Genomic DNA, 22164 nt, shown 5'->3' on the forward strand with positions numbered 1-22164 from the left:
GGGTGGAAGAATCCAAAAGAAAAGAAAAAGATGTTTCAGGGAAGCCATTCTGTCTAGAATTTAAAACATGCTTTCATGAGCGATGCCTAGCAGCTTTCTTCTACTCTATTCCAAAGGGCAGTGATGACATCAAGGGTTATAGCAATCTTTGCTTTGAATGACAGAAAGACTAATCTGAAATTTAAATGAGAATAATTCATGATATAAAAAATAAACCTCCCTTTGTGAATTGTTGCTGCTTAATTACTTCTTCCCTATCACTTAGCATCAGAAAGTGGATCCTGCCTCTAGGGCAGAATGCGATAGGGGAATTCAAGTATTAGGCACACTTCTAACTATCATCCCTCTAATTTAGCCAATTTAACTGTTTTAGAAACCAAAATTTGTGTACAGGAAAGAAAGTCTGGCACGCACATTATCGATTAGCTGTTCAGAGTATTCCCTCTCCTTCTTTTCCACATCAGCCAGACTGATGTACTCGGAGTCACCAGCCCCCGACATTTCTGTGTTTGACAGTTTGACCTGAAGTCCCTTTTCTAGATCCTCCAAATCCTGAAGAAGAAGAAAAAAAGAAACCAAATAAACAAAGAAAAAGTTTAGTGTGTCTTAAATTCTAGAAAAATAAATGTTTTTATTTTTCACATTTCACAAAATATTTTTTAAAAATAGTTAAATGCTCTGGGGGTTGTTGTACATGAGGTTTGATAATAAACCTATTAGCAACAAACTCATTTTCTCATTAAACATAGAGCCTCAAGAATAATGAATTATTTTCTTCTATATCCTCCCTCAAAAAAAAATTATACCATACTTTCAAAATCAATAAAATAGTATCTTTCAATCATTCTGAAGTCCTGGAAAATATCATGACATCCAGTGGGTTGGAAAGGAATGTTTCTTTGCTCTTCTTCTGGTTTTCCTGGGAAAGAAGGACACCCCGGGGCCGGAAGTGGTGTGTATTTGATTGGTTGGTTTAAAAGCCAGAAGCTTGCCCAGCCTCTTCCTGTTTGTGATGGGCCAGTCAGGGGAGGCCACTGCTCTAGTGTGATCTCAGCCTAGAGTGAACTGGGTAGCCAAGGCCTTGTTTCTGTGTGGGGAAGCCTGAGGTGGCCCAGCATTGCCCATTACTAGCTAGGTAATTGAGTGAATTCTGGGATTCAGTATTAGGAAGCCATGATAGCTGTGCACTGAAGCTACGTCCTCCAAGCTGGCCTCTAATCAGTAATAAAGCTACATTTCCATATCTGTCTTCCTGACTCTCTCAAATGATTCTGAACTCAGGAAGGAAAAGGTCAGTCCTAAGAATAGAGTCCTACAAACCCCAATATAGAGTGTGGGAGACAGTTCCATTTTCTCTATGTTCCTTGTCACATAGCCAACAGTGTGGAATGGGTCCAGGTACATTAGGAAAAATAACATTGATATAAACTACTATTGAAGACCCAAGCTGAGGCCATATGTGTTTTCTAATCCTCACAGCATCTCTGCAAAAGAGAAATTATGACCCATTTCCAGGTGAGAAAGCTGGTTTATGGAAGGTAAGATAGTTTGTCCAAAGATGCCCAGGCAGGAAGGGGCAGTGCTAGGCTTGTCCTTACTCTTCTAAATTCTGGGCACTCCTTGTCCTCTTCTGAAAGTTTTAAGGTTATTGCAAGTGTTAAATGAAATTATGCATTTAAATCACTTGGCTAGACAAATAGTAGCCACTATTATAATTAACATGCTTGCTTAAGTTCAAACAGCCTTGTTTAACTGGTAGAGATGAGGTCTGCAGACTTCAGGGCTCTTATTCTTTCCATTATAACAGACAGTATTGTTTCATTATTCCTAATACAATTATAAATGTCATCATCATCATTATCATTTTTGCCATTGGAAAGTCATTTGAACTCATGGAGTCTCAGTTTCCTCAGCTGTAAAACAAAAATAATAATGGCCACTCACAGGGTTGTCATAACTATTAAATGAAATAATGTATGTCAAGCACCATGTGCACTGCCTGAGGACCATGACCATGGTGGTGGTACTGAGGATGACAGTGAAGACAATGATGTCCTTCCTCCTTCCTGGGATGCAGTGAGTCATCCTTCCTCATGGAATCCAGTGGAGTAAAGCAGCAGCATCCCTTCCCAAACCCCCAGGTCTCACGGTGGTGGGAACAAGGACAATGATGATATGATGAGGACTCTAATGAAGGTGAAGGTAGAGGTAGCAGTAAAGATGATAAAGATGGTGATGATGGTGGTGCTGATGAAGACTATCACGACAATGATGCAATGATGATGGTGGTAATGAGAATGATGACAGTAACAATGATGGTGATAATGAAAATGATGGCAGGGGATGATGAAGAAGAGGCTGGTGATAGCAGTAATGAGAATAATGATGACAATGATGGTGAGGATAAGGTGAGATAGGAGACTGGCAGGACTTGTTTTCTGATCACAACCCTGCTGATCAAAACGGGATCTGGTCCAGACAGGATAAAGTGAAGAAACCAGCAGGAACCAGTGGATGGTGATGAAAGTGATCCCTTGCTGCCCTCGTTGCGCATTAGCATAAGACACTCCCACCAGCACAACCACAGATTACAAATGGCATGTCAACAACTCAAAAGTTACTACTCCTTTCTATGGCAACAACCCAGAAGTTACTATCCCCTTTTTAGAAAGTTCTAAATAAACTGTCTCTCAATTTGCGCTGAACTGCCCCTTAATTTGCATGTAATTGAAAGTGGGTTTACAAGAGTATAAATACAGTTGCCAAGCACCCATATGTTACCAACTCTGGGCACACTATCTATGGGTTGGTCCTGCTCCACAAGAAGTGGCACCATCCACTAAAAGACTTCCTAAGTGAAGTCAAGTACCCTCCTAGGCTACACCCTATTCTGGAGCTTGCCTGCCCTGCAACACTGGTAGTGGTGATGGCAATGAGGACGAGCATGATGATTATGGTGGTAATGAAGATGATGATGGTGGTGATGGTAGTAATGAGAATGCCAATGATTACAACAATGACAAAAATTATGCTCATGATGATGGTAATGAGGACATGAGGATGGTGATGGTGTTGGTGATGATAGTGGTCATGAGGATGATGATGATGGTGGAAAAGACAGAAAGAATGATGATATCAGTGGTGACAATAGCAAATATGATGGTGGTGATGGTGATGACAACAATGACATGATGAAAAAGAGAACTGTGATAGTAGTAGTGATGGTGATGATGGTACAAAATAAAAACGGTGGTGATAAGATAATGATGCTTTTGGTGGTGGTTGTGATAATGAGGATGATAGCAGCCTTCACAAATTCACAGTCTAACTCTAACTATGATGTTGCTTTGGTGCATCATACACATCTCTCTTATCCTTTCTGCACTCTCACAGAACAAGAATTATCTCATTGCACAAAAAAGAAACTAGGATTCTGAGAGCTTGTAAAAGATAAAACCGGGATACCAGCCTCAATCAATCTGACTCTAAGCCCTGATTCTTTGCTGCGCATGAAACAAAATAAACTTTCCATAAAAGACTGAGAATAGAATACAAAGTAGTATACATAGCTATAACCAATAAACAAATTATGTCTTTAAAAATATCCCACACTTATGCAGAAAAAAAATTAACAGTGACCGCCTTTGAGTAGTAGATATGACCAATATTCTTTTCTTCGTTGTAAATAGCATTCCAGATTTTAATAATACACTTTTCAAAATATTTGTATACATACTTTTATATTTCACTATACTGTATTAAAAAGTATATATTGTAATAAGCTACTTTTGTATCATAAGTTGTATATATTATAATAAACTATTTTTAAGTTACCTTGAAACATAGGTTGAAGACTTACATTTTCCTGTTTTGAAAGGATCTTCTGGTATAATTCATCATCTGACTTCTTTTTAGGAAGAAGGTCAAGGAGGCACATTTTAAAAATCTGAATAAACATCTATTGCCAAGAAAGGAAAGATAACGAAAGAAAAGTTTAACCAATGGTATTTTTGTCTTTTGCTTTCTATTGTCTCTTCCTCCCTCCCTCACTGGCTCTCTCCTTCTTTTCTTCTCTTTCACCCTCTCTTCACACATGTTTTTTGCTGAATGAAAGGATCTCAGATTATAAATTATGACAGTGGCCCATAATGGATTACATTTTCATGAAGCTTCCTTAAAAAGCTTCATTTCTTCCTCATGCATGTATTCAACAAATATTAGGTGCTTATTCTGTGCAAGGCCCTCCACATCCCCATTTCCATGTGTGAAGCAAATATAAAAAGCAAAGGAGGGTATGCTTCTTTGAAGGAAGAATCAGGGGGATAGTTGTATGGAACTGGAAATGCAAAGTTATCCACGTCAGTCTCCTGTTTCAATGGATGGAGACGTCCTTTAAACCAGGAAGGAGCCTCCCATAAGTAGGGATACCCAGGAAAGTAAACAGGGGCCTGTATCCACAATTTCTTGATCTATTCACCCTTGTTAAGACATCTGGATTATTTCCAGTTTGGGGCTATTATGAACAATGCTGCTGTGAACATTTGTGTGAATGTAAGTTGTCATTTCTCTGAGCTAAATGCCCACAAGTGCAATTGCTGGGTCTTCTGGTAATTACAATTTAAGTTTGATAAGAAATTGCCAAAACGTTTTCCAGTATGGCTGCAGGTACCATTTTATATTTCCATCAGCAATGTATGAGTGATCCAGTTTCCCGACATCTTTGCCGGAATTTGGTGTTGTCACTATTTTTTATTTTAGCCATTTTGATGAGTGTGTAGTGATATCTTATTGTGAGTTCAACTTGGATTTTCATGCTGGCTTAATGACATTGAACACCTTTTTAATGTGTTTACTTACCACCTATAAATCCTTTTTGGTGAAGTATCTGTTTATGTCCTTCCCATTTTCTAACTGGATTGCTTCCTGTCTTCAGCTGAGTTTGGAAATTTCCTTATCTGGTCTAGGTACTAGTCCTTTGGTGGACATCTGTTTTGCAAACGTTTTCTCTCACTCTGTAGCTTGTCTTCTCATCTTCTTAACGAGGTCTTTTGCAAAGCAAAAGTTTTTAATTTTAATGAATTCCAGTTAATTTTTCCTTTTGTGTGTCATACTTTTGGTGTCAAGTCTGAAAACTCTTTGCCTAGGTCTAAATCCTGGAGATTTTCTCTTACATCATTTTTTCTTTTTCTTTTTCTTTCTTTCTTTTTTTTTTTTTTTTTGAGATGGAGTATCACTCTGTCGCCTAGGCTGGAGTGCAGTGGTGTAATCTTGGCTCACTGCAATCTTCACCTCCCGGGTTCAAGCGATTCCCCCACCTCAGCTTCCGGAGTAGCTGGGATTACAAGCATGTGCCACCACACCTGGCTAATTTCTGTATTTTTAGTAGAGATGGGGTTTCACCACATTGGCCAGGCTGATCTTGAACTCCTGACCTCAAGTGATCCACCCACCTCAGCCTCCCAAAGTGCTGGGATTATAGGTGTGAACCAACCATGCCTGGCAATATTTTTTCTAAAAGATTTATAGTTTATTGTTTACATTTAAGTGTGTGATCCCTTTTGAGCTAAATTTTGTATAAGGTGTGAAGTTTAGGTTGAGGTTCTTTTGTCGTTTTTATTGTTTATGGATGTCCAATTACTCCAGTACCATTTATGGAAAAGCTCATCATTCCTCCATTGAAGTGCTTTTGCCTCTTTGTCAAAGGTCATTTAGATATAATTGTATGGTAAGGCATTTTCTTTTTCTTTTATGAACTGGTAAGGCTTTTTTTTTTTTTTTTTCTTTTTTTTTTTTCTTTTGAGACGGGGTTTCTCCGTGTTGCCTGGGCTGGTCTCGAACTCCTGAGCTCATGCAACCTGCCTGCCTCTGCCTCCCAAAGTGCTGGGATTACAGGCATGAGCCACTGCACCCAGCCTGGTAAGGCATTTTTAAATGCAGGGTTTAGCACACTTTTTCAGTAAAGGGTGACACAGCAAATTTTTTTTGGCTTTGCAGGCCATATGATCTCTTTTGCAACTACTCAGTTCTGCAGTTGAGGCATATGCCACACAGGCGCACAGGCAATATGGAAAAGAAGGGGCATGGCCAGATTTGGCTCAAGGGCCACAGTTTTTGATCCTTCTTTTAATGGGTTAAGGCTTGTTAATCACTCTTCTGTGCCAGCCTAATGTACGTATTATATATACTATCACTTGATCTCCATGGCATGCGGGGAGGTTGGTACCATCTTCCCCATTTTGCGGATGAGAAAATGCCCAGCAACTTGCAGGGGCCACTTGCCTCCTGCCACACAGCCACACGCGATAGAGTTGAGATTCGAACCCAGAACTCTGCCCACCAACCTTCACTGTATTTGCCAATGACAATGAGCTCTAAGAAGAAAGTGGCTTTCTACCCACTGAAGATTGATATAGTGTAAGATATAATAACATTATTTTTGCAAGATGTTAGTTTCGAATCTACTTTCTTCCTGACCCCGAATGAATCAGTAATGTTTACAGCCCTCATCCTCTCCCTTTCCATAGTGCCAACTCTGACATAGTTACAGACTCAAATGAAGGTACAAAAATAATACAAGCATACCATGGAGATATTGTAGGGTTGATTTCAGGCCACCTCAGTAAGGTGAATATCACAATAAAGCAAGTCACACACATTTTTGGGTTTTCCAGTGCATATAAAAGCTATGTTTACGCTATACTGTAGTCTAAGAGTACAATAGCAGTATGTCTAAAAAATGTACATACCTTAATTTTAAAAATACCTTCCTCCTAAAAAATGCTAATGATCATCTAAGCCTAAGATGATTATTTAAAAAAAGTTGTTGGGCTGGGTGTGGTGGCTCATACCTGTAATCCCAGGACTTTGGGAGGTGGAGGCAGGCAGATCACGAGGTCAAGAGATCGAGACCCATGCTGGCCAACATGGTGAAACCCCGTCTCTACTAAAAATGCAAAAATTGGCTGGGTGTGGTGGCGCAGGCCTGTAGTGCCAGCTGCTCAGGAGGCTGAGATGGCAGAATCGCTTGAACCCAGGAGGCAGAGGTTGCAGTGAGCTGAGGTCTCCATCTCAAAAAAAAAAAAAAAAAAAAAAAAAAAGTTGTAATCTTTTAGCTGGTGGAGGGTCTTGTCTCAATGCTGATGACTGCTGACTTATGAGGGTAGTGGCTGCTGAAGGTTAGGGTGGCTGTGGCAGTTTCTTAAAATAAGACAACTCTGAAGTTGGCCACATCAACTGACTCTTCCTTTCACAAAAGATTTCTCTGCAGCATGCCATGCTATTCGATAGCAATTTGCCCACAGTAGAACTTTAAAACTTGGAGTCAATCCTCTCAAACCCTGCAGCTGCTTTACCAAATAAGTTTATATAATATGCTAAATCCATTGTCATGTCAACAACGTTCACAGCATCTTCACCAGAAGCAGATTCCTTCTCTAGAAACCTCACTTTTGTTGCTCATCAATCAGAAGCAGCTCCTCATCCATTCATGTTTCATCATGAGATTGCAGCAGCTCAGTCCCATCTTCAGGCTCCACTTCTAATCCTAGTTTTCTTGCTATTTCCACATTTGCAAAGACTTCCTCCACTGAAGTCTTGAATCCCCTCAAAGTCATTCATGAGGATTGAAATCAACCTCTTCCAAACTCTTGTTCATGTTGATATTTTGACCTCCTCCTATGAATCATGAATATTCTCAATGGTATCTAGAATGGTGAATCCTTTCTAGAAGGTTTTCAATTTATACTGTTCAAATCCTTCAGAGGAATCACCATCTATGGCAGTTACAGCCTTAAGAAACGTATTTCTTAAATAATATGACTTGAAAGTTGAAATGACTCTTTGATCAATGGGCTCAGAATGAATGTTGTTAGCAGGCATGAAAATGACATTAACTTCCTTGTACATCTTCATCAGCGCTCTTGGGTGGCCAGGGGTTTTGAAAATGACCAGTAACATTTTGAAGAGAATTTTGTTCTCTGGGCAGTAGGTGTCAACAGTAGGCTTAAATCATGCTATAAACAGCTGTGTTGTGATCCAGGCTTTGTTGCCCCATTTATAGAGCACAGGCAGAGTAGACTTAGCATAACCCTTAAGGGCCCTAGGATTTTCAGAGTGGTGCATGAGCACTGGCTTCAACTTAAAGTCATCTCCTGAATTAGCCCCTAACAAGAGCGTCAGCCTGTTCTTTGAAGCTTTGAAGCCAGGTGCTGACTTCTCCTCTTTAGCTATGAAAGTCTTAGATGGCATCTTCTTCCATGACCACATTGTGCTATTTCATACATGTTGAAAATCTGTTATTTAGGGCAGCCACCTTCCTCAATGATCTTCACTAGATCTTCTGGGTAACTTAATGAAGCTTCTCCATCAGCACTTGCTGCTGCTTCACCTTGCACTTTTATTTGTTCTGGAGACAGCTTCTTTCTTTAAACCTCATGCTCTGCTGGCTTCAAATTTTTCTTCTGCAGCTTCCTCACCTCTCTCAGCATTCACAGAATTGAAGAGAGTTAGGGTCTTGCTCTGGATTAGGCTTTGGCTTAAAGGGATGTTGTGTCTGGTTTGATCTTCTATGCAGACCACTCAGACTTTCTCCATATCAGCAATAAGGCTGTTTTGCTTCCTTATCATTTGTGCGTTCACTGGAGCGGCACTTTCAATTTCCTTCAAGAACTTTTTCTTTGCATTCACAACTCGGCTATGTGGTATAAGCAGCCCAGCTCTCAGCCTATCTCAGCTTTGAGCTACCTTCCTCACTATGCTTCATAATTTCTAGCTTTTGACTTAAAAGTGAGAGACATGCAACTCTCTTTCACTCAAACACCTAGAGGCCATTGCAGCGTTACTAACTGGCCTAATTTCAATATTAATGTGTCTCAGGGAATAGGGAGGCCCAAGGAGAGGGAATAGCCAGTTGGTGGAGCAGTCAGAACACACAGAACATTTATTAAGTTCGTTGTCTCATACAGATGCAGTTTGTGGTGTTCTCAAACAATTACGATCATAACGTCAAAGGTCACTGATCACAGATCACCATAACACATACAATAATCATGAAAAAGTTTGAAATATTGCAAGAATTACAAAATGTCACACAAAGACATGAAGTGAGCATGTGCTGTTGGAAAAATGGAGCCAATAGACTTGCTGGATGCAGAGTTGCCAAAAACCTTCAATTTGTAAAAAAAAAGAAAAAAAAAATTTGCAGCATCTCTGAAGCACAATTAAGTGAAATGCAATAACGCCAGGTGTGTCTGCACCAAGTGCCATGTGCTCCTCCCCCAGGAGTGGTTCTGATGTCACCATGGTGCAGTATCAAAACTGGGAAACTGCCACTGGTTGAATACCGCTGTCTACAGGCCTTATTCAGTTTTCACCCATCTTTATGCACATTTACGTGTGTGCATGTGTGTGCGTGTGTATGTGTGTGTTCTATGCAATTTTACCCCATGTATAGATTCACATAAACGCAGCCACAATCAAAGTAATATTCCAGCACCATGAGAACCCCCTAGTGCTGGTGCCCCCCAATCTGTTCTCATCCTGGCCACTCTTTTTATAGAGGTTACACTCCAGCTTCTCCTGCCTCTTGGACAAACCCAGAGCCAGTTTCTTCCTCCTCAGGGCCAGCCAGGGAGCTCTAAGTTTCTGGGATGCATGAGGGCCTCATGTGGTCTGAATAATTTCTGAACCCCAGCTCATCTCTCCCAGGGATATAGAGCTTTAGGTCTCCAGGCAGCACAGCTCCCAGCGGCTCCTCAGGTTCTTACAGTCCCAGCACTCGACAATAGAGTTGTGCTCCTCACAGCAGGAAGGACTGTGCTGGGAAGCAGCTCTCCCAGGGCGGTGCCAATCACACGTGCAACACATTTCTCCTGAGCACCTTTGACGTGCAGGGTGCAGGGCTACACCTGGGCATGCAGGGGCCTTGCACTCAGACCTTGTCCAGGTCTGATTCTGCCATCACCAGCTGTGTGACCTTGGGCAAGTGACTTAACCTCTCTGAGCCTCAGGTTCCTTGTTAGTGAAGTGGCATGTAAACCTTTAAAGAAGATTTAAAGCACCGAGCCTACCAGAGTGTACATGCAGAATAATCGCTGCTGTGACCATGCCAGTCACACAGCTGTGACATGGAGCCCAGGGTTCTACCCACAGAACCCTCTCAAAGTGGGAGAGCTTGACTTCCCAGTAACTCCATATAGCAATAGTTGAAAGGATGTTTTCTTTAAGCCTTTCCTAAAGTGGCCCAGAGAGGTGAAGCAACTTACCCAAACAGCTCCTAGTTGTCAAAGGGTGGACTAGAGCCCAGGTCTCTCTCCCTTAATCCAGTGTTCCTGGAACCTCCCTGGGTTTCCGCCCATGAGACTCCCCGCAGGGAAGCCTGACCATCTCCCCAGCTCTACACTCCCTCAGGTGCCCCCTTCACATTCACATGGTGCTTTGTCACAGGCCTTTGTTATGCTGCCTGCCACTGTTTATTTTGTGACCTCTGTTTACTGCCCTCCCCACTGCCCCAGAGAGTGGGCTCCACAAAGGCAGAGGCCGCCCCTGGTGTCTGACACCATGCCTGGCAGTGTGCAGAGGCCGTGCCCCTGTGCTGGATGGTGAGTGATGGTGAACACTCCCTCCAGGACTGCAGGCTGCTCCCTGTGGTCACTCGCTGGCTGTGGGGCGAGGCTGGCCAAGACTACTCTGCTCGCCAACTGGACAGGCTCTGAGCCCAGAAACAACTGGTCCTCCCAGGGAGCATGGAGCCTTGGAGAAAACAGCCAGGGCCGGGTGTAGCTCACTGAGGCAGGCTGCAGACACAGGCTGCCTGGTGGCCCCCATCCAGGGACCTCCATGGGGCTGGGGATAGAGGGGATGAAGGGCCATGCTCTATTTCTTGAATTGTAGCATATTTACGGTTTCAAACATTGGCACCCGTTTATGAGGCCAGTCAGTCCTGCTTACACAGAGCCCAAGTTTCTTTCAGGCACATCCCCAGTGTGCTATTCTTGTTCTGTTTTTGTTTTTTGAGACAGGATCTCGCTGTGTCACCCAGGTCAGAGTGCAGAGGTGTGATCACAGTTCACTGCAGCCTCCATCTCCTGGACTCAAGTATTCCTCTCACCTCAGCCTCCTGAGTAGTTGGGACTACAGGCATGCACCACTGCAGCAGGCTAAGTGTTTGTTTGTTTGTGTTTTTGGCAGAGATACGGTTTTGCCATGTTGCCCAGGCTGTTCTCAAATTCCTGGGCTTAAGCAATCCTCCCACCTCAGCCTCCCAAAGCCTGAGATTACAGTCGTGAGCCACCACACCTCGCCTCCAATGTGACATTCTTGCCCTTCTCCAGTTTATAAGAGTGTCCTGTAGACATATCTGTGTGTCTGTCCACCTCTGTTCCTAGCTGTCCCCTTTCTCTCATCTGCCTTCTCTCTGTAGGGTCTCATCCCTCAATCAGTAATTCAGAGAATGTGCCTTATGGAGAAATAACACTTATTTTTAACCGCTGTTGTCTTGATGCCTGAATACACCCACCAGGGTTCTGCAGCTACACTGGGACTCGTCTCTCTGGTTTCCCATAGCTCAGGTCTACAGTTGATGCAATAAGAGGCCAGGTGCACCTGGCAGAGACTAATGTTGTTTTCCCCACATCCACAGTTCTGAGTTCTCGTTCATTCAGTCAAGAGAACACGTGGCCCCACAAAAAGGTACTGAACGTCTCATCTCAGCGCCACCCCTGCAGCTTTATCACTTTGGGTAAGTCATCCACCCTGTGCCACAGTTTTCTCACCTGCAGAGTGGACATGATAATGACACCCGCCCCTCTGGGTTGTGCTGAGGTTTAAGGGTGATACTCCTGGGACCTAGCACATAGCAAGACTCAAGAAAATTCATGTTCATAAATATTCTTATCATAATTATCATTCCTTTAAAAATATTATTCTCTTTTAAATATCTCTTATCTCTATCTGCAGCAGGAGGTGGTACCCCGGGAGGAGGCACGCATCCTTCTGCTGAGGCCCCTACAGCTCTGGTTAAAGTCAAGGCCATGCCCCACCAACAGGCATGAAGTGCTTTTCCATTGTGTGTCTGGATGCCTGACAGCGCTGCCTTCCCCACCTCGCAGCGGCTCCGTTTCCACTGACGTCTGCCTCTCAAGGGTACCTGGGACTCACTGCACCCAGAGGCCCTGTGCCCAGCTCCTGTCCCCGTGAAAAGGAGGGAATGCGAACATCTCCACCTACCATGTGCTTTTCCTGCCTCAGTGCTGTGTCCAAATGCAGCAGGTCTTTTAAATGAAGGCTGTAGATACATAGGTCGATGTCTACGCTGCAAAATAAAATGAGAATCGGAAAAGACTTTCAGGGTATCAGAAATGATGAGTCAGGATATTGGCATGTCCCTAATCAGTGCAAGCCACAGCACACCCTGCCTCAGACTCTCATTCTGCAGCACACTGAGGTCCTTACACTTACTCCAGGTTTATAAGAAGGGATCTAATGAGCTATTTGAAACCCACTAACGGCCGGAAGAGAACAGCTGGTGTCAGAGACATAGCTGCCTGGGGCTTCCAAGAGAAAACCAAAGGAGAGAGAGAAGGGAGAGAAATAAAAATGACGTTTCCTCCTTTGAGTATTTTCTAAAAAACATTTTATTTACTTATCTTTTCAGAAACAGGGTTTTGCTCTGTCTCCCAGGCTGGAGTGCAGCGGTACAATCACAGCTCACTGCAGCCTCCACCTCCTGGGCTCAAGCAATCCTCCCTCCTCAGCCTCCTGAGTAGCCAGGACTACAGGCGTGTGCCACCATAGCCCGTTGATTTTTGTATTTTATTTTAGAGAGGGGGTCTCACTATGTTGCCTAGGCTGTTCTTGAACTCCTGAGCTCAAGCAATCCACCCACCTTGGCCTCCCAAATGTTGGGATTACAGGCGTGAGCCACGGTGCCCAACCTCAAGCATTTTCATGTCTATCATCACATGTCATCTTTCCTCAGTGCCTTAGCGGAGACATACTCATGCCCATTTTACAGATGCAGAAACTGACTCAGGGAAGAGAGAATCAGAGAAATCAAGTGACCATCAGAGGGTCAGCGGGGGCAGATACACGGCAGAGTGTAAAAGTCTTTGACCTTTTTTCCCTTCAGGCAAATACATTTTAAATGATGACTCTCCCACCCAAACCATTTCAAATCCTCTAAGTCCAAATGCTGAAAGAAAGCCGTTCTAAGCCAGGCCTGGCCAATCCAAGGAGGCCCCTCTTCAATGAAGTCCCTTCTGCCTGGGCCACTTTCAGGCTCAAGGCGCCGAGCCCAGTCTTTTTGCAGCAGCCCTGAGCAGAGGCCGTGCCCTGGCTCATCCCACACCTTGGATTCACGGAATTGTGGAGCAGAGAGAGGCCTGAGGCCTGGTGTGTGAACCTGCCAGCCTGAGTTTCTCGAGCCCCTACCATGTGCAGAGCCCTGTTCTGGGCTGGATCAAACCTGGCTCCGTCACTAACCGCTGTGTGACCAGCAAGTCACGCAACCTCTCTGCGTTTCCCTTTATTCTTTGTGGACTGGGGGAAATGACAGTACAAACTTCACAGGGGTATTAAAAGAAATTCATTCATTCACTGATTAATACTTATTGATTGCTGAACCTGTCCCAGGCTCCCCCTCACTGGGCAAAATCCTCATGAGATCATCAATCCCTGTAAAGTGATTAGCACTCTGCCCACTTAATCAACTTCACCAGCAGCTAAGGGCATGCCAGTGATTAAATGAGGCCTCCTTGTCATCTCTCCCCGGGGATCAGGCCTGACTCCATAACTCCAGTGTTGGGCAACACAGCACAGGAAGTGACAAATGCATCTGGGGCTCCGACGGTGACGCTGGGTCACTGTGTGTCCCCGGCAGAGTCACTGAACCTCTCCGGGCCTCTGTTTCCTCCTCTGACAATGATGTGACTCCCTGGCCCACTCCAAGAGGACCGGAAGCCTCATCCTCCATCGCCCCCTCTCCTTACCTCTCACAAGCCAGCACCTCGGGGAAGGCGTTCACCCGGAGGAAGGTGCGGCTGAGAAACCTGTCATCGCTGGTGGCCGAGTGGACGCTGGATGAGGAGCTGCAGTCGTCCTTCTCACCCTGGCTCAGGCTCCCCAGGCTGCTGGAAGGGGAGGCCTCTACCGGCTGGTGCGGCAAAACAGCCTGCTTTAAGTTTTCATGCAGAGACGGGTTGGAGGAGCCATCGGCCAGAGGCTGGGGTGGCAGTAGGAAAGTCACACTCATTCCATGTGATGCCTCGGGGATTTGATCTAGTATTCATAATTCTACCAGTGACTCATGCTAGCCGCTCACAGGAAGGCCTGGCTGGAGGAGACTGGCCAGGGTGCCAGCAGATACCACAGAGCTTCCATCCCAGGTTCTGCCACACCCACATCCCAAAGGCCCGAATCACAGTTCACTTGTCCTCATGAGGTCAGCCCCTCTGCACCAGGCTCCTCCTAAACTGCCAACCTGGATCTGTTCCCCGGACACCCAGCTGCACCCTCCTCCCAGCTGCCAACTCTGACTTCCTCCACAGCCAGTGCTTGCCCTGACCCAGTTCTCTCGCTGCTGTCTGACCCCCTGGCCTGCTCCCTCCATGAATCCTGCCAACCACCTGTGCTTTGCCTGCACAGAGCAGGAGTCACCCTCCTGTCCCCTGCCCACCAACGGGCTCCACGCTCCTAATCAAGAAGCTGGAGCACCATGCACACCAGGCCCACAGGGGGTCACAGCCTGGGGCCTGGCATGGCTAGAGGGCCCAGCAAATGTCAGCCTCCACCTCTGGTGGCCCAAGCCACACTGAAGTGGCTCTGGCTTATACGCTCCCGGTCACTTCATAATTCTGGGCCTTTCCAGACTTTGGTCCCCCTGCCTGAAACACCCCCCATTTGTTGTTTGCTGGGTGGAAGTGTCCCTCCCTCCAGGTATGGATTTCGGACGCCGTACAGGCTCCACAGGTCCCTGGGCATCTGCCTCTTGCCTATTTCATCACGTACTGTCCTGCATTCTCAGTGTATTCTGATCCACCCAGGCAGTGAGGGCCTTCAGCGTGGGGCTGACGCTCTGCTGACCACAGCGTGATCCCCAGGGCCCATGCAGGGCCTACCCAGAGGATGCAGAAATGCCCTTTATCCACCACCCGTCCCACCCTTCAACCATGTGAAGGACGTGGTTCCCAATGTGGGTTCCAGGGAATAGTTCCATGAGCCAGTTACTGCTCACCACAAAGGTTCCATGGAAAAATTAGTTCGGGAAAGCCTGTGTTAAACAAGGTGACATATTCCTTTGGTGCAGGAATTCTCAGAACCTTCAACAGGCTTTGGCTGTCTTCAAAAGCAAATAATAATTGAAAGATCCTAACATGTTCTGAGTGCTTAGATGTTGTGTGCTGTTCTGAGCTCTTATGTATGTTATCCTGTGTAACACAAAACAACTGGGCAAGGCAGGAGCACCAACATCCCCATTTCACAGATAAAGAGACTGAGGCAGGAGAAGTCAGGAAGCACCACACAGTGAATGGCTGAGATGGGGTTAGGACTGAGTCGCTGTGACTCCAGAGCTCGTTATCCTGACCACCGAGAAGGCAAGCTCAAACTTATTTCACTAGGAAACTTTTTTGCACAAAGCACCTCCCAGGCTGAGGACTCCTGGAAGCGCCATGGAAGGTGTAACCATAGCCAAATGTTGGGGTCTGACTCAGGCTCTGCCACTTCCTGTCACATGACCTCAGGTCACTAGCCACTCTGGGCCTCAGTTTCCTTATGTGTAAAGTGGAGACAATATTATTTACCTGATAGGCATAACACCAAGTTGAAATGCCTAATGCATGACAAATACTGAGCACGACACTGGCCCAATGCACGTAAGTGTTCAGTAAGTGCCAGTTGCTGGCATTAGTCCAGGGCTCTGTGAATGAGGATTAGCGCTCAGAACTGAGTCGGTATCGGTGTTTGTATTAGTGTTAAAAAGGCAGAGAGGGAGCTGTCCTACTGTGCTGTCACCTCGTGTCCCTGGGGATACGAGGAACCATGAAACTTCCTTACCGTGGTTACCATGGGCATGTCCTGTTCCTGATAACACTGCTGTAAGACAGATTAACCCTAAGTTTTGCTCCATTACAAAGCCTCAAAACTATCCCTATTAAAACAACTTGCCATAAAACCCTCAAACAGGACTAAACATCGCACAGTGAATCCCCCCACTTTCCTCCCAATCTCTGGCACATGACGAAGTAACTGGCTTTCTACGATGGCGCTCAGGACTCTCACCCGGAACTTCTGATTGATGGGGTAGATGACTTTGGCCTTCAGGGCGAATGCTGTGATATTGCTGTTGGAAGGCGGCTCACATTCCTGGGAGAGAAAGACACAAATGGTGTGGGAAACTTTCTGTAAAATGAAGGGTAAGTTGTCAAGTTTTTCCAAAATGCCACATCCTATTTGTAATAGCAGCCTCAGAAAGGGACGATGATAAGTATATTTAGATTCATGTTAGCTCTTCCTTGCCAGAAGGAAAATGAATGGATGGGTGAACAAACAGATGGATGGATAGATGGATAGATGCATGAATGAATGGGTGGGTGGGCAGATGGATAGATGGGTGGATGGATGGATAGGTAGACAGAAGAATAGATGGGTGGTTGGATGGAAGGATGGACAGACAGACGGATCGGTGAATGAAAAGGTAGAGAGATAGATGGGTGGATAAAAAAATAGATGGGTATATGGACAGACGGACGAACAGACAAATGCTATCAAAAGAGAATGGCACAATGTTCATTTAATTACAATTCTTCAGCTTTGGAAGAAATAAAGATTTGAATAACTTGAGAATAATTAACAAGAGAGTCTCCTAAGGAATTAGAAAAAGCAAACATACAAAATAATTTTAGCATTGCCAGGGGTATAAGCACATGCAGTCATATTCACACAGGAGTTGGGATTAGACCCTTAAACAAAAGGAAGTGGTTGGGCAAGTCTTCTAACTTCTCTGAACCTCAGTCTTGCCAGATAGTAAACCAGCAGAGTATTTGCCCTCAAGAACCACATACACGAAGCACCCTGCTAAGTCACTAGAATAGAGAAGCAACTCATCAGTGGGCCACTGTGCATAGTAGCACAAAAACCACTGTCAAATCCTGCTCAGCAATCACCTCTCCTGACTCATTAATAAGAAGCTGGATGGACTTATCCATGGCCTGCCCTATATCCCCACATCCTCTGCATCTCTCTCCTGTTGGGTCATCCCCACCCCAGCCCTGCACTTTGTAAAGTCAGTGCTGAATCAATGCTTTGGAAACAACCAGATAGTGAATGAAGATAAGCAGACAGGCAAGCCTGGAGCCTGGCACTGCAGACCATGAGAAATCTCTACTGGGCAATTCTGAACACACCAATGGAAGAAAACTACATCTACGTCAATTCCAGTGCTTCTCAACCACATCTTGAAGAGTGAGCTCCATCACCAATGACCGATTTTCAATCACAAAGTTCACCTTGGAATAAGACACCCTATTGTGGGAAACACAGAAGGATTGATCACTTGCTCCTAATTTGGGGTGTTGACACAGCCTCCACTGAGCCAGAACTGTGACCTAGATAGGTCTCCAGGAAGAGCTGCATCGTGACGCCCTGTGAGCAACACGAGAGGGACACTCCACACCAGGGGCTCCTGTTCTTGTCATTTCTCTGTACCTTACAACTCACAAAAAGACTTGGGTGACAAGAATGGGGGAAGACCCTTCATTATACCTTATACAAAATTAATTCAAGATGGATTAAAGACTTAAATGTAAAACCCAAAACTATAAAAACCCTACAAGAAAATCTAGGCAATAACATTCAGGACACAGGCACAGGCAAAGATTTCATGACAAAAGCACCAAAAGCAATCGCAACAAAAGCAAAAACTGACAAATGCGATCGAATTAAAGAGCTTCTGCACAGCAAAAGAAACTATCATCAGAGTGAAAGATAATCTACAGAAGTGGAAAACATTTTTGCAATCTATCCATCTGACAAGGGTCTAATATCCAGAGTCTATAAGGAACTTAAACAAATTTACAAGAATAAAACAACCCCATTAAAAAGTGGGCAAAGAACATGAACAGACACTTCGCAAAAGAAAACATTCATGCGGCTGACAAACATATGAAAAAAAGCTCAACATGGCTGATCATTAGAGAAATATAAATCAAAACCACAATGAGATACCATCTCATGCCAGTCAGAATGGCGATTATTAAAAAGTCAAGAAACAACAGATGCTGGTGAGGCTGCGGAAAAAAGGAAAACTTTTACACTGTTGGTGGGAGTGTAAATTAGTTCAACCATTGTGGAAGACAGAATGGCGATTCCTCAAAGACCCAGAAGCAGAAATGCCATTTGTCCCAGCAATCCCATTACTGGGTATCTATCCAAAGGAATAGAAATCATTCTGTTACAAAGATACATGCACGCGTATGTTTATTGCAGCACTATTCACAATAGCAAAGACATGGAATCAGCCCAAAAGCCCATCCATGATAGACTGGGTAAAGAAAATGTGGTACATATACACTATGGAATACTATGCAGTCATAAAAAGGAACAAGATCATGTCCTTTGCAGGGGCATAGATGGAGCTGGAAGCCATTATCCTCAGCAAACTAACACAGGAACAGAAAATCAAACACCGCATGTTCTCACTTATAAGTAGAAGCTGGACAGTGAGAACACATAGACACACTGGGTCAGGGGAACAACACACACTGGGGCCTGTGAGGGGGTGAGGAGAGGGAGAGCATCAGGAAGAATAGCTAATGGATACTGGGCTTAACACCTAGGTGATGGGATGATCTGTGCAGCAAACCACTACGGCACATGTACCATAGGTTTACCTATGTAACAAACATGCACATCCTGCACATGTACCCCAGAACTTAAAATAAAAGTTGAAGAAAAGGTTTTAAGAAGTAAAAAAAAAAAACTAACAGGGAAGACCACCAACATACGCTACCTCCCTAAGCTTCCAAGGACCCTGCCACAGAGGTCACTGTCTCCACTTCCAGACAGAGAAAATGAGTCACAGAGAGGTGAAGCCACATGCCCAAGGCCACACAGCTAATCATCGCTAGAACCGGGATCTGAACTCAGCTTTGCAGCCCCAGGTCCGCCCTCTTTAGCCGATGCCAAGCTGGCTCTGTCAACATGATGCGAATAACAGCAAGAGTAAGTGCCATGAAGTTTAAAAGGAAGTGGGGGTTCGTAGAGAAGGTCCCTGGGCTTGGCTTCACCGTGTTCAGGAACCTACATCAGATACTGAGGCACCGCACACTCCCATATCCCAAGTCCCCACATCCAACCAACCACCAATCAATCCCATCAACTTAACCTCCTAAATCTCTCTGTAATCCATGGCCCTGGCCTATGCCTCCAGCATATTTACCCTGAAGGGCTGCAATCACTACCTAACCAGCTCCTCATCCATGTATTGAGGGTCTACCGTGCCCAGCCACCTTATGCATGTTTGCCCATTTAATTACACACATGAGTCAGCTTGGGAAGGTGGGGACTATTATTATCACGCCCACCTTATGGTGCTGCGAACTGAGGATCAGAGGTTAACACCTTCCAATTCATTCTTCACATGGGAATCAAATGTTTTTTTTTTTTTTTTTTTTTTGAGACTCCATCGCCCAGGCTGCAGTGCAGTGGCACAATCTGGGATCACTGCAACCTCCGCCTCCTGGGTTCACGCCATTCTCCTGCCTCAGCCTCCCAAGTAGCCGGGACTATAGGCGCCCGCCACCACGCCTGGCTAACTTTTTATATTTTAGTAGAGACAGAGTTTCACCATGTTGGCCAGGATGGTTTCAATCTCCTGACCTCGTGATCTGCCGGCCTCGGCCTCCCAAAGTGCTGGGATTACAGGCGTGAGCCACCGCGCCCAGCCCGAATGGTCTTTTTAAGCATGAATTTCCATCGATGCACCTCTTAAAACCCTTCCTGGCCTCCCTCTGACCTGAGGGTATAGAGCCTGGCCTGCTCTCAATGCCCTGCATTCTGGCCCACTTTCTGCTTGAAGTTTTGTCAGTGAACAAGGAATGGCAGGAAGATGGAAAAGGCTGAACTCAGGACTAATTTGCAGGGTCCACTGCAAAACGAAAATGAGGATTCTTATGTAATAATGATTAAGAATTTCAAGACAGTGACAGCAGAGTCCACCAGCCAAGAGGGGGCGTATCTGAGCGTGGTCCCTGTGACCTCACAGGTCACACCCAGGACAGCAGCCCTGGCTGACTATCCAGGGGAGACACATTTGCTCAAGGGAAAGATTCAAAAGCAAAAGGGCCCTGTGCATTTTTAAACTTCCTACAAACAGGGGAGAAAAGAAAGGACAAAGAAAAGAGTGACCATGAGAGAAAAGCAAAATCCTTGCTTCCCAGGAGTTTACCTTCAAGAGGGGAATACAAAACAAAAACCTAATTATGAAAAGGAAAGGGCCGGGCGCAGTGGCTCGCACCTGTAATCCCAGCACTTTGGGAGGCCAAGGTGGGCAGATGATGAGATCAGGAGTTCAAGACCAGCCTGACCAACATGGTGAAACCCTGTCTCTACTAAAAACACAAAAATTAGCTGGGTGTGGTGGCACACACCTGTAATCCCTGGTACTCAGGAGGCTGAGGCAGGAGAATCGCTTGAATCCGGGAGGCGGAGGTTGCAGGGAGCTGAGATCGCATCACTGTACTCCAGCCTGGGCAACAGAGTGAGATTTCGTCTCAAAAAAAAAAAAAGAATGAAAGGATGTTGGTGCAGGGCCCACCTGAGACCTGTGGGTGCAGCACCTGGGGATGGAGGAGTCGGGAAATGGGCATCAGACACACACCCTGGCTGGCAGGAAGGCTCCACCTGATCTGTCTACCTGCAGACTGCAACCCCTGCAGGGCCAGCCCAAGGACGGTCATGGTCTTTGCCAGGGGATGAAGGATGCAGAAGCATGTGATACCTGAAATCAGGGAAGGAGCAGGCTCTGCTACCTGAACAGGAGCCACTGCCTTTAGTTTTTAAAAGCTCTCCTCATTAAGATCAGGTGTCCTCCAAATTCCAAGAGTCTCCCCAGCAAAGCAATGCAATTATTTAGAAAATTGGTTGCAGCGAAATCTACAAGGTAAAACTTCCTCAGCTAGAGCAATGCAATTATTCAGCAAATTGGTTAAAGTATAATTGCAGGAAAGGAAAAGCCATTCCCGTAACCAATATAAAGGAGTTCTTTTCAGAGAATGCGTAAATGCATCCTTACAGGCTCTACCCACTCTCCCTCCCTCCACAGCAAAGGAATGGGATGGAGAGACGGAGGCTGTGGAATAGCATGCCTCAGAGCCTTCTGGAATTTTCTGTTTGTTTTCAGCTGAGATGAGTTGTTCATTAAACAGAGGTCATCCAAGGCGTGGCAGGAACTACAAGGCCCTGGTTTTCTGTGCACTGGAGGACAAGAAAGTTATAGCTCAACCCACTGGGCCAAAGCAGCCCTGACCGCATATTTTGACAAGCTCAGTCTGCAGAAAGCAAGAGCATTCTGACAAGCCGGTCACTGGAACAAGCAGATCTTTCACTTAACCCTTGGTAATTATTAGCTTGATAATAGGCATCTGCTAGGTGTAGCTGAATAGTGAACAAGTAAGACATTACTAGGCAGAAAAAAATAACCTTACAGCAGGGTAGAAAGACTTAGGCACCCCTGCAAACACTGATTGAGCACCCATTCTGTGGCAGGAACGTTCACACGCATTAACTCAGCCCTGGGTGACTCGGGGATGGCAGGGGGAGCACCATCACTGCTGTCATTTTAAATGAGAAACCTGAGGCTCAGACAGGTTATGCTTCCTGCCCAACATCACACAGCAAACATGTGGCAGAGCTGGGACTGGGTTCCAGGATTGTAGGTCCTAAAGCCAGCACTGTTTTCATCACATTCAAGGACACCCTATGTGTGAGCTGCGTTGTTTGTTTAACAGCTTTGAGATTTAATTCACACACCCTGCAGTTCATTCACGTAAAGCATAATATTTCATAGTTTTCAGTATCTTCAAATATGTGCAGCCATCACTATAGTCAACTTTATTTATTTATTTATTTATTTATTTTGAGACAGAGTCTCGCTCTGTCACTTAAGCTGGA

General features: G+C 45.1%; 1 protein-coding gene across 11 annotated transcripts in view; it reads right to left on the bottom strand.

Annotated features, from left to right (window-relative positions):
* Positions 1 to 22164, bottom strand: part of EVC (EvC ciliary complex subunit 1) — a 103079-nt gene that overhangs the window by 69959 nt on the left and 10956 nt on the right. For 10 of the 11 annotated variants that reach the window (XM_065544763.2, XM_065544759.2, XM_065544761.2 and 7 more), the window contains 5 exons: positions 16276 to 16359; positions 13986 to 14218; positions 12226 to 12310; positions 3860 to 3958; positions 415 to 552 (listed from right to left, as the gene is read on the bottom strand). In XM_065544763.2, coding sequence (XP_065400835.1) covers positions 415 to 552; positions 3860 to 3958; positions 12226 to 12310; positions 13986 to 14218; positions 16276 to 16359 — 639 coding nt within the window. The remainder of the gene's footprint in view (positions 1 to 414; positions 553 to 3859; positions 3959 to 12225; positions 12311 to 13985; positions 14219 to 16275; positions 16360 to 22164) is intronic. The other variant, XM_074039412.1, reaches the window with a different exon arrangement.

This window comes from Macaca fascicularis, chromosome 5 (genome assembly GCF_037993035.2).
Source record: "Macaca fascicularis isolate 582-1 chromosome 5, T2T-MFA8v1.1".
NCBI classification, from domain to species: domain Eukaryota; kingdom Metazoa; phylum Chordata; class Mammalia; order Primates; family Cercopithecidae; genus Macaca; species Macaca fascicularis.